General features: G+C 38.3%; 1 protein-coding gene across 1 annotated transcript in view; it reads left to right on the top strand.

Annotated features, from left to right (window-relative positions):
- The window catches only part of LOC111872258 (cyclic AMP-responsive element-binding protein 3-like protein 2), a 40,491-nt gene that overhangs the window by 25,037 nt on the left and 2,512 nt on the right, over positions 1-12,942 (top strand). Inside the window, exons 4-5 of the mRNA XM_023865968.2 lie at positions 6,049-6,166; positions 9,387-9,616. Of these exons, the coding sequence (XP_023721736.1) occupies positions 6,049-6,166; positions 9,387-9,616 (348 nt within the window). The remainder of the gene's footprint in view (positions 1-6,048; positions 6,167-9,386; positions 9,617-12,942) is intronic.

Raw genomic sequence — 12,942 nt, 5'->3', positions numbered from 1 at the left:
ATCTTATCTTTAGTTGCTGTATTTGCAGATTGGGTCATGTTAACTTTGGTATTTAAACAATAAATCCCATTTTCGGGATATGCTTTAGCAAGAACTTTGCCTCTTACTTGAAATTCATCAGAATCATATAACTTGCAACAGTCTTTGGTGAATAACACAATTGTATCCTTATTTACAATTGAGTTTACAGACAACAAATTTGTAGACAATCCCGGTACTTGCAATACATCTGAGATATGGCTATAATTGTCATTCATTAGTTTTACATCACCAAACCCTGCACTGGTTAATATGTTGTCATCAGCAAGGGTTACTTCATGTTCCTTAGAATCATGTGTTTTATAATTTTGCAATATAGTCTTATTTCTGGTCATATAGTGTGAAGCACCAGAGTCTATTACCGAAGTGTTCACTCCACTCCTGCTTTATTAAGACTGAGCAATTTGATACAGAAGTACGCCTTATATATACATACAGGCTTATAACCATAGTAACACTTAACAATATAAATATACTGTTGTTACACACGTAACTGTAGTTACACATAACAGTAAACATCACTTAGGTGACAAGACATAACCTAGTTCTTAAATTGTTTACTATGATGTTGCCAACTCTAACATTATATTTCAGTATCTGAGAGTAGAGCAGGAGTAGAGTGAACACTGATTCTCACTTATCATTCGATCCACATGAAGTAACAAAAATAACAGGTTATGGGCCCAGGATCGTATCATTGATAAGTGTAAAAAGTATAGAAGTGAAAAGTGTTATTTAAAAGTGATCCTTTGGACTGACGCTGCTATCAAGACAAAGAAACAAGTTTCATCATGGCCACTTGGAAGCCCTTCGCGAATATTGATAGTCTCAAAGGACGCGAAAATTATAGAGAATGGTGCTTCGATATTCAAAATATTCTAATGATGGAAACTGTGGTCAGCAGTCGAAGGATATCCTGCAGAAGACACAACGCCTATATCCATCAAGAAACAAAAATAACATCTTTTACTTAACTTTTTTGCTAGTTCCTGGGTGTGCATAGACCACCTTAAATTCTTATCTAGCCAAACTCCCAGAAATTTTGAATATTCTGAATATTTAATGGATGTATCATGAAACTTTATTGGAGGGCATTGAAAATGTAGATTTTGAAGCTGGTGAAAGGATATTGCTCTTTATTAATGATTAATCTGTTCCTTTCAAACCATTCTGAAAGTTTTTTTACTGTTTCCTCTACTTTACTCTGGACACTGTCTATACTATTTCCTGTTATAAGAATAGTAGTGTTATCTGCAAAAAAAGTGTTGGCTTTCCATGTTCTAAGCTAGATTCTAGGTCGTTAATATATATCAAAAATAACATTGGTCCAAGAACAGAACCCTGTGGAACACCATATCTTATTGGTTTCTTTTGCGATAGACAATTAGTAATTTCATTAGTTTCTTTATGTCTATAGGTAATTTCCACTGTTTGTTCCCTGTTTTCTAAATATGATTGAAACCAATTTTGTGCAACCCCTCGTATTCCTATTTCTGCCATTTTTCTAAGCAAAATATTATGATCTACTAAGTCAAATGCTTTCGACAGATCCAAGAATAACCCTATACTTATTTCCCTCTCGTCCACAGATTTATAAACCCTTTTAAGAAACTCTGCAATTGCAGTATATTAATTAAAAGTGGGTACTTGACCTAGTATATGGCAGACCACCGATATATACGAGTATATAGTCGACTACTGTTGGATGTAAATATTATTTTATAGCCGACCCAACAACAAGGTCTTGGCCAAAGAGAAGTATTTATGCTACTGAAATATTTCTAATGGCAGTGAATGTATAAACAAAAATTTTCAGATTCCCTTCAGATCACATTGATTCAAAATGATCCCTACAGCTTATGATTGTCATTCAGTGTCATATTGCACATTTAGAAATCTAAAACCTTCATGGTTAGACATATCTAAAAGTTAGAAGAAAAATTTGTTTGTTATGTAACCAGCAGTGATGCAGATTCCTCTCACATGATTCTAGCAGCTGTCTTGTGCCCCATCAGCGTTTTCCTCATAACCGCATGTGGACAATGCAAACATTTATTTTGTGTGTGGGAAATCTTGCCCGGAAGAAGTTTATGGAATTCAAGCAGTAATTTTTCTCAGGCCTCGCCACAGTTATTTTTTGCTGGAAACCAGGACGGCTGAGTTACGGTTCCTAAATAGGCGTCCGGCACAGCAGTCACGAAGTTAGGTTTTCTTTTCTCTATAGCATTCAGACTGAATCTATGGCCCACACATCACACCATTCAGTAGGTACCAGACTTGGTTTCCTCAGAAGGTGAAGTGTCTGGGGCATGGAATTGATAGGTCCCATCCATTTAGTGTCAAGATTAAGAGTGGTTGGAGCTACGAGGGGGTACCCAAAAGAAACCGAACTTATTTTTTTAAACTTATTTATTCAAATTTTAAGCACAAACCTTCAATCCCCTTCAAAGTACTCTCCACTTACACTAATACACTTATCTAGTCTTTTATTCCATTTTTCAAAACATTGTCTAAATTCATCTTTTGAGATGCTTGACAGCGCCTCCGTCGTTTTTTCCTTTCATGTCTCTTTTCATTCGGGGAAACAAAAAAAGGTCGCACAGGGCAAGGTCGGGTGAGTATGGAGAGTGAGGAACAGGGGTCATACCATTTTTGGTCAAGAATTGTCGTACAGACAGGGCTGTGTGAGCAGGGGCATTGACATGATGCAAAAACCAGTCACCCGACTGCCACAGATCTGGCCGCTGGGCTCCAAGTCACTCCCGACAGCTCCACAATTTCTTCAATGGTCCGTCGTCGATCTTCCTTGATGATTTCACGAATTCCTTCAACATTTTCATGTGTTCGGGCCGTAGAAGGACGACCAGAACGAGGTTTGTCATCAATTGACATTTCACCATTTTTGAAACGGGAAAACCACTCAAACGCTTGAGTTTTCACCATAGCATCGTCCTTTTACACCGTTTTTAACATTTTTAGAGTTTCTGTTCCACTTTTCCCGAGCAAAAAGCAGAATTTCTTCGCCGCACGCTGTTCACGAAAATCAGCCATTGCAAAAACGACGATCACACAAAACAGTTGTCACTATAAACTCTGCCGAAACTAGTCCTTACCTTCTGAAGCAACGGTAGTCGGCTTATCGACTCAGGAATGTTAGCTCTATGAGCTCATAGCGGCAAAACGCGGTACTACAAAAGCTCTGCCGACAAAAAAATTAGTTCGTTTTCTTTTGGGTACCCCATCGTATACCTCCACTGCCCATACATCTTCATGATATGATGTCTAATTAAGAATGTGCTCCAAAGTATGGGATTGACATTGACTAGGTTTTTTTTGTTTACAATTATTTTTCACAATAATAAATGGAGGTCAATGATCCTGAGAGAATAAAATGAATATTTATTTATTTATTTTGTCTCTATAGATCATTGCTACATGATATAGGACAAGTCAGTTACTGTACATTGGCTGATTACAATAAAATAGTAACATTATAATACTTACAATTGTTTTCAATAGATTACAGTATATTACAGTAAATAATTAGGGTTCGTATAGTGTGAGGTGGAATCCATATTAGGTCTCCTCGGCATGTCGGCTTCCATATGTCCTATTGTACCTGTACCGGTGATAATGCTTATGGAGAATTTGATGGAATGAGGATAGGCAGGGGAAACTGAAGTACTCAGGGAAAACCTGCCTCAGTGCGCTCAGGGCCACTTTGTCCATCACAAATCCCACTTGACTAGACCGCAACAGTGGGAAGCCAGTGACTACCTGCTTAAGCTATGGCGTGACCTTTGAGATAATATTGGTGAATTTGGCGATAGCACTGGTATAACGTTTCACTGTAGACTCTACACTGCAACATCTCATTACGTCTATTCTCCCTTCCTGGTGTAGCTTCTTGGCATCTGCAATCTCTCAAGAGTAGCTCATTCAGGTAAATCTCCAACTGTTATCTTGGTTGCTGGAAGAAAGAAAGGAAAACTGCGCAGTATGGATTCCCAAAACCGATTATTCATGAATTATGTAATTATAATTGCTTAGTGATTGTCTCACATGAGAGAAACTCATCCACTTTATGAAAACAATGACTGAGTAGGTAAGTTTTCAAAGCGTTTTTGAACTTATATAGCACTGGTATTTCTTTAATATATTGTGGCAGATGATTTAGCAGTTGAAGTCCTAACCAGTGGTCAGTGAATATTACATAAAGGCGTTTCCTTGCCAATCTGTCATCTGTGTCATTTGGAGCACATTCAAAATGATACAATATCGATCTTGTGGTCATCTTGCGTTCCCTATTTCACCTAGTTCACAATTCGTATTGTAGAATGTACTCTGCAGCCGACCAAGAGTGAAGAGAAAATGCGGTGAAATGATGGCTGTAAGTTACATTTCCTATAGAGAAATTTAATTGCATTTGTCAGTGTTGTGAAACAGAATTAAAACGATTATTATTTGTTTTGTAGGTAGAAAACTGGTCATCAGTATCCAAGGATGTGATGGAGTGTTTTCTAAACTTGGAAGACATATTGGATGATGTTGGGCTTCTTTCTGCTGCAAGTTCAGGGGAAGCAGAAGAAGTACCAACATCACAGCATCAAAGACTTCATTTAACACATAAGAATGATCAACAGAAGTGTTATGTTTTAAGAGCATTATATTAGAGCATCCTGTTGCACTCCATACGATAAATGATATAATGATAAAAACTCCGTCTCAAGTGCAAACAATATATTTTGTGTCTTTGATCTTGTTCCCCTACACTACATGTTTCGGCCTCAGATGGCCATCATCAGGTGTATAACACTCACGTCGCTGTCACACTGCACCCAGCTCAAAATTTAACATTTAAAAACACTTTCCTTGTTTTTATCAACTTCTACTTCGTTGATAACTGTCTGGTTTGTAGATTATTTTATCTTACACACGTTAATTTTGACTTTGTTGTAATAGCACTATAATAAAATCTTTAGTTCTAATTTTAAAACCTTTAAAATTCTTTCCTAAATTTAAAAATTTCTTAAATTGTTAGGGTTATTCGCCCTATGTTTAAAGTGCTGCAGCGGCTAGTTCTTGTTACCACACTGTATAGCTGTTGTCTTGTGTAGTCTTTCTTTGTGCGTGCCGCTGCACGTAGTAAAGAATATTATAGTGCTATTACAACAAAGTCAAAATTAACGTGTGTAAGATAAAATAATCTACAAACCAGACAGTTATCAACGAAGTAGAAGTTGATAAAAACAAGGAAAGTGTTTTTAAATGTTAAATTTTGAGCTGGGTGCAGTGTGACAGCGACGTGAGTGTTATACACCTGATGATGGCCATCTGAGGCCGAAACATGTAGTGTAGGGGAACAAGATCAAAGACACAAAATATATTGTTTGCACTTGAGACGGAGTTTTTATCATTATATCATTTATGTTTTAAGAGGTTTTGAATAAGTTGAGGATGATTCATAGTAAAGTAAAGTAAATGACGTTTGGTCTTACAAAGGATGCATGCATTTTTGCAGATTTTCAAACAATCTCCTATGATGTATGTGTTGCACCTGTCATAGCAAATCTTTCAATGAGTAGTTTTTGACCTGAAAGTTCATATGAATCACTCTTGAATTTGTGATTGCAAGTGACTTAAAAAAGAGAGTTTATTGCTGTCATGATATAAATTCCATTATGTAAATCAGAATATTTCATTCATCAGTTGGTAGTGAAACTTATAGTGTTAATGTCACTGAGCTCTTTTATTATGAACATACTGGAAACTTTCAAATTTCTGTATTATTAAATAATATTTGTCTTAGAATGTGAAGTATGTAGCAGTTTGTTCCAAGTAACTTTCTTGAAGAGTAATTTTTATCCCAGTGTGAACGTCATAAGTTTAAAATGCAAATGGAGTTCCAGAAAAGCATTGGGCACTAAGAAGTATACTTTACTTAACAAAATTAAATAATTTTTGTGTGTTTCATGTACTGTAACTGATGCTTAAAGTATTCCTTTGCAGCTGAAGAGAAACGACTGACAGAAGAAATTAAAAAGACGGAAAGAAAAATCCGCAACAGGATATCTGCAGGGGAGTCACAAAGGAGAAAGCAGGAATATATAGATGGATTGGAAGAGAGGTAAGAATCTCATATTATATTACCAAGGATGCAAACATGTATGTATGTATGTAAGGGGTGGGCCATAGAAACTGGCCCCTGCACAGCGACCTTCAGTGATCCGTTGTGCTTCCCCTTGGATTAGCCCTAGGATGCTTCTTCAGTATGTATTTTATCAGCATTTTTTTTAGAGAATTTTCCTTGGGCAGAGAGAATTAGTTGTGATTATATACATGAAATAAAAAATATAAGATGTTATTACTGTGCTGAAATTAGTACACACGTATAAAGATGTTGAGATGATATTAATTATGATAGACTACAACTGAAACATTTATAAATCTTGTAATCCCAGGTTTAATGTGGGTAATTATATATTACTGCTCTGTCCATCAGCTTGTTGTGGCCAGTTTGACACGAGCTCCTGACTATATATAATTTTGGTGTTCATTGTGGTAACTGTCTTCAGGATGAATGAGGAAGTGGGGTGGTATGTAGGGCTTACAGTAGAAGCAATGGTGGCCATGGTGTTTTCCAATGGGAGTGAACCTTGTGGGCAAGAAGGGTTGGAGAATACTTGCAGCCAGACTGCGTGGGTGTATCGATCTTGGTTGAAGTTGTGGCGATGTCTGTTTTGATGGATTCCCTGATTATCTAAAAGTAAGTAAAGTAAAGCTGTCCCTGTAACAGGCCGTGAATGCCCATAGGGTTGTGAAACGTTGAGGGTCCCACTTTATCAAGACAGTCGGCTCAAAGATGGAGGTAAGTTTGTCAGCCCTAAGCGCCGGCCATGCTGTCTACTTATAAAGCCGGTGCCCAAAAATAATGTAAGTAGAACAAGAATTTCTATCTTAAAATTAGATTTTAAAACACTGTGCGCATGTGTGGACTGCGCATACCCATACCGTGTCGCACGGCCACTCAGCTACACATTCAAGGTCTGCATACGGTGTCGCTAGGCTCTTAAAGGTTAACAGTTCCGTTGCACCCGTTCTGCTCCAACCCTTCTTCATAAACACATAGCCCCTTCTCATTGGATAACACCATGCCCCAGCACTACCTCCTCTGAGAGACCTAGATATCGGTCCACTTTGTCCTCCTGTCCTATTTACCCTGAAGATGGTGACTGCAGTATACATTGGGACATGGCTAAACCCTGAAACCAGCAGCTTACATATCAGATACAAGCTACAAAAACAGAAGAACAGGGACCTGTTGAATAAGCAGTTAAGTAGTAATAAAAGTGACACAGACAATATAAAGTTGCATTCCAGTTCTGCTATAACAGTGTTGCACAACAGATGAATGGTGCAACATGGCTAAATATTTACATCTTTTAAGGCATGACTGTACAGCACATAGGTGGCTGGTAGACTTCGTATAGGTAAACATTTAACTGTTTCTTCTCCATTGTGCCAAAACAAGTAGATTATATAGCCCATTTCCTTTTTAGTGCAGTAAAACTCCCATAAAAGGTTTTTTTTTAGGTGCTACTCAGTGAATCTGAACTTGAAACTGAGGAGTATCTTATGTGAAATGATTTTCACACTGAGATTAGTGACTTTGGATCATCAAAAATGATTGGTACTCATACATGGGAAAATTTTAAATCATGGAATATTAAATGAAGGTTCCACAGTATGCCATAATGGAAGGTCATGAGAATAAGGAAGGTCTGTTTGCATTATGGTTATGACATGTTTTGTAATAGAGGACTTTAATTGCTGCATCAAAACTGACTAGAGTTATGCAGTTATTTCAGAAGTTTTATATATTTGTTAGTAGGTAAAGCAGTTGTACACTTCACGACACCAGATATTTTCATGGCATCATAAGGGTTTTAGAAATGTGCTTACCCTCGTTTCACAGGCAAGTTAATTTTAAGTAGCTAATGGCTGTCAGCTTTATTTCTGGACATATATTATGTGTATTTATTTGCTTTCAAACCATTTCTGTTTTGCAGAATATTTTATATTCGATATGTCAGTGAAAATAAAAGAAGTTAATCTTATGGGATATGACGCCATGTAGACCAGTAGACAGTTACCACTTACTTACTTACTTACTTACTCACTCACTCACTCACTCATGGAGCTGAGCCCTTCTTGGGGAGCCGCCAGTTCTGCAGCTACTCAAGAATTTCCCAGCATTTTATGGAACTCGAAGGGTCATCACCGTGTTCACAAGAGCCCTCCACTGGGCCCTATTCTGAGCCAGATTATCCAATCCATACCATCCCATCTTATCTCTCTAAGATCCATTCTAATATTGTCCACCCACCTATGCCTTGGTCTTCCCTGTGGTCTCTTTCCTTCTGGCTTTCCCACCAATATCCTATACGCATAGAGGTTGGTCTAGAAGTAAACACAGAGAAAACTAAGTAGACAGTTACCACTTTGGAGGAATCTGCTGCCTCTTTATTCAGGGTAATCATCTGTGAGGCTGTATGGCATTACATTCCAGAAGACTGTACTTTTTGTGCTCATTGCTGTGAAAAATTTCACATATTTATAATGCTCTTCATGTATAGCAAGACAGGTGGAAACTTTTGTGTGGAAATTGTGTTGAATATCAGTGGCATAAACTTTTTTGTAACTAGTTTACTTTCCTGGCTTCATAACTTGTACTCTTCTCCAAGTATAAATAGAATGATCAAGTCAAGGAGGATGAGATGGGCAGGGCATGTTGCATCAATGGGGGCGAGGAGGAATCCATATAGGATATTTGTGGGAAAGCCAGAAGGAAGGAGACTACTGGGAAGACCAAGACATAGGTGGGTGGAAGTATTAAAATGGACCTTAGAGGGATATGGTGGGATGGTATGGATTGGATTAATCTGGCTCAGTATAGGGACCGGTGGAGGGCTCTCGTGAACATGCTAATGAACTTTGGGTTCCATAAAATGCTGGGAAGTTCTTGCGTGGCTTCACAATTGGCAGCTTCTCAAGAAGGGTGCACTCAGTGAGTGAGTGAGTTCAGTTTTCTGTCACACAGTGACAAAAAAAAAAATTTCATAGTCAGGTGTATTTGAAGTATACTGAAGAACTATGATTTCTTACAGTTGCAATTTTAAGTTTAATTCATGATTTCTATAAGTTTATTCATGGCTGTACAGGCTGTAGCACTTTCTCACATAATCAGTATGGGAGACCAAGGTGATGAAGCTTGTGTGGTAAATTCTCTTGGGCATTGTTGCTTTCCATTTCTGCAACTTTTACCAAATATATTTGTGTTATTGTAGGGTAAAGCATTGCACTGAGGAGAATCTGCACCTAGTAAAACGTGTGGAAGCTCTGCAGACAGAAATCCAAACACTAGCAGCAAGGGTGAAAGAACTCGAGGCTCTGTTGTCCCATGGAGCAACAAACACAGCACAAATTTTAAGCCTGAATCAGAGCTTGTCTCCCAACTGTGATGGCCAGAAGGATCAAGACCTCTCACAGCCAGAAAACAAAATGGCACCTCTTGCAGGTTAGACATGCAGAAAGAAAATATTCTTAATTAAGCGAGCATGACTGAATTTTTATGTGCATGAATGGATTCGTGTAGGCCACATTAATTTAGCTGTTACCCCAGTGACATAACAGTTATCATGTGGAAGTCTTAAAGTACTGAGAGTTTTATTTTTATTTTGTAATTTCAGGTGGAAAATATTGTAACGTGTTTTGTGTGTCACGCTACAAATAAGTTCACGTCGTCTGATATATAGCGAATTTATTCTTCGCTCGTCTTACACACTCTTTACAATCATCTCCGTCTGCACTTGCAGTGCCACATTCACTGCTCACAGTATTCGGCAATGCTGGACTATCTCTTCTGGAGGCTGGCCCGAGACTTTCTTCTCCGGAGGCTTGGTGACGTCTGGCTTCTTAGCTGTCTAATCCGAGAGTGACTTCTTTGAAGTCTATTCCGAGACTCTGTCTTCTTCGAAGTCTATTTCGAGACTGACTGTCTCTCTTCGAAGCTGGACTATTTATCCTTGGCCGCTGCTAGGTAACGAACCCTCTGTTATAGCGATGGAGACGTTGCATTGTCGGTTCCGCGTTCCCTATGCAATGACCCATTGTTATTGCGTTGTCTCTGTGGAAACGCTGCGCATATCTGTCGTAACCGTGGAGATTCGATGTTTCTTATGCAACGGTCTGTTCTAGCGTTTCCGTAGAAGTGGCTCTTCTTTCAGACACGTTACAATATTGTGTATTATTTATATAAAGGACTGACTGCTTGTCTGAATGTAATATGACACTGCAGAACTAAAAGGATCCTGTTTCTCTCAACAGTAAAATCTTATTTAAAATCTAAAACCCTAGGGAGAGGGCCTCCCCTTTCTCCTACCATTTTCACTTCCTAGAACAGGCATATAGATTTATGGAAGGAAAACAGTGAACTGGCTTCGCTGTGTTGAAAATAGAATTTAGTAAATTTCTGATCATACAACAGTCTGCATCACTATTTGATGATGGACCACCCTCAGAAATGTTTCTCAAGTTGTGGGTCAAGGCTTGCAGGTCTGGAGGGTATCTACAAGTACATTGAATTAACAGTTGTCAAAGAGTGGTCTTCCAGTGTGGGGATCAGACAGGAGGACTAATAATCCTTCACTGACTATGTTATGAATTTTTCAGTGACAATGGAATAAGTTAAATGGGGTATGAGAGTGTGGATTGGATTCAGTTGGCTTAGGACAGGTTCCATTTCATGATCACATGAGCTGAGTAATGAAACCTCCAGGTGTGATGAAAGGTGAGGTGGGTCCCTGTCACCATGGAATGGGGCGTCCTCAGGTTGCGGATGGAGTAGACACCCTCCAGTTTTGGAGGGAAGCTGCGAATGTATTGAATAAGCAGTCTCGGACAGCCGTCAAATGGTAGCCCTCCAGCTTGGGGTGTTTGGGGCTAACAACTGCTCACTGTAAAAAATCATTATATGAACACAAAGCCTCAGACCTGGACAGATTCCTTGGATAAAAGACATAAGCTAATGAAAATGGATATGAGATGTGGCACTTGGAATGTACGAAATTTGTATAGGGCAGGTACACTCAGGGCAGTGGCAGAAGAAATCTTAAAATATAAGTTAGATTTAGCGGGAGTACAGGAGGTCAGACGGGATGGAGGTGGCATCGCACCAGCAGGAGACTATACATTTTTCTATGGAAAGGGGAATGAAAATCATGAATTAGGTACAGGTTTTCTCGTACATAAGAGAATCATGTCAGCTGTTAAGAGGGTAGAGTTAGTTAGTGATAGGATATCATTTATAATACTAAAAGGTCACTGGTGTGATATCATTGTTACGAATGTTCAAATAGACCATATTTTGATAGATAGGAGACGGCACTCAAGTATACTTGATGTCCGATCATTCAGGGCAGCAGATTGTGATACTGACCACTACCTGGTGGTGGCAAAGGTTAGGGAAATATTGGCAGTGAGCAAACAAACAACACAGAGTTCATATGGAGAGGTTCAATCTCAAGAAATTAAATGAGGTAGAGGGTAAAGAGCAGTATCGTGTTGAAATCTCAAATAGGTTCGCGGCTTTGGAAAATTTGGACACTGTGGTTGAAGTTAATAACGATTGGAAACTATTAGAGAGAATATAAAAATATCTGCCAAATAGAGTCTAGGTTATTATGAACCATAGAAGCATAAGCCATGGTTCGATGAATGATGCTCAGAATTATTATATCAAAGAAAGCAAACCACATTGCAATGGTTACAGGATCCAAGCAAGTTAAATAGGGATAATCTGAACAATATAAGACATGAAACCAGCAGGCATTTCAGGAACAAAAAGAGGGAATATCTGAAGAAAAAATTGATGAACTTGCAGTGAACAGTAAGAACAAGACCATTAGAGACCTGTATAGAGGAATAAATGACTTTAAGAAGGGTTATCAGCCTAGCAGTAACTTAGTGAAGGATGAGAATATTGATCTGCTTGCAGATTCCCACAACATTTTGAAAGTGCTATTGCAAAATTGAAACTTTATAAATTGCCAGGTAGTGATCAAATTCTGGTAGAACTTATTGAAGCAAGAGGCGAAATATTACGTTCCAAGATCCACAATCTAATTACTTCTATTTGGCATGAGGAAAAATTGCCTGATCAGTGGAAGGAGTCTATTTATTGTACCAATGCACAAGAAGGGTGATAAAACTGACTGTAGTAATTATCGGGGATGTCACTGCTATCAACTTCATATAAAATTTTGTCCAATATTCTTCTTTCAAGGATAAGTCCATATATAGATGAAATTATTTGGGATCATTAGTGTGGGTTTCGACGTAACAGATCAACTACAGATCAGATGTTTTGCATTCGTCAGATATTGGAGAAAAAATGGGAGTATGATGAGACAGTACATCAGTTATTCATAGACTTCAAGAAAGCCTACGATTTAGTTAGGAGGGAAGTATTGTACAATATTCTGATAGAGTTTGGGATACCCATGAAACTAGTTAGGTTGATTAAAATGTGTTTAAACGAAACATATAGTAAAGTCCATCTAGGTAAACATTTGTCTGATAAATTTCCTATCCAGAATGGTCTAAAACAAGGAGATGCTTTATCGCCACTCCTTTTCAACTTTGCCGTAGAATATGCAGTTAGAAAGGTCCAGGGAAACCAGGTGGGACTGAAATTAAATGGGACATGTCAACCATTGGTTGATGATGTGAATCTACTGTGTGATAATACAGATACCATAAAGAGAAACACACAAACTTTAATTGAAGCAAGTAACAAGGTTTGTCTAGAAATAAACACAGAGGAAACTAAGTATATGTTGCTGT

This window comes from Cryptotermes secundus, unplaced genomic scaffold (assembly GCF_002891405.2).
Source record: "Cryptotermes secundus unplaced genomic scaffold, Csec_1.0 scaffold1083, whole genome shotgun sequence".
Taxonomy (NCBI): domain Eukaryota; kingdom Metazoa; phylum Arthropoda; class Insecta; order Blattodea; family Kalotermitidae; genus Cryptotermes; species Cryptotermes secundus.
This window is presented reverse-complemented; position numbering and strand designations above follow the sequence as displayed.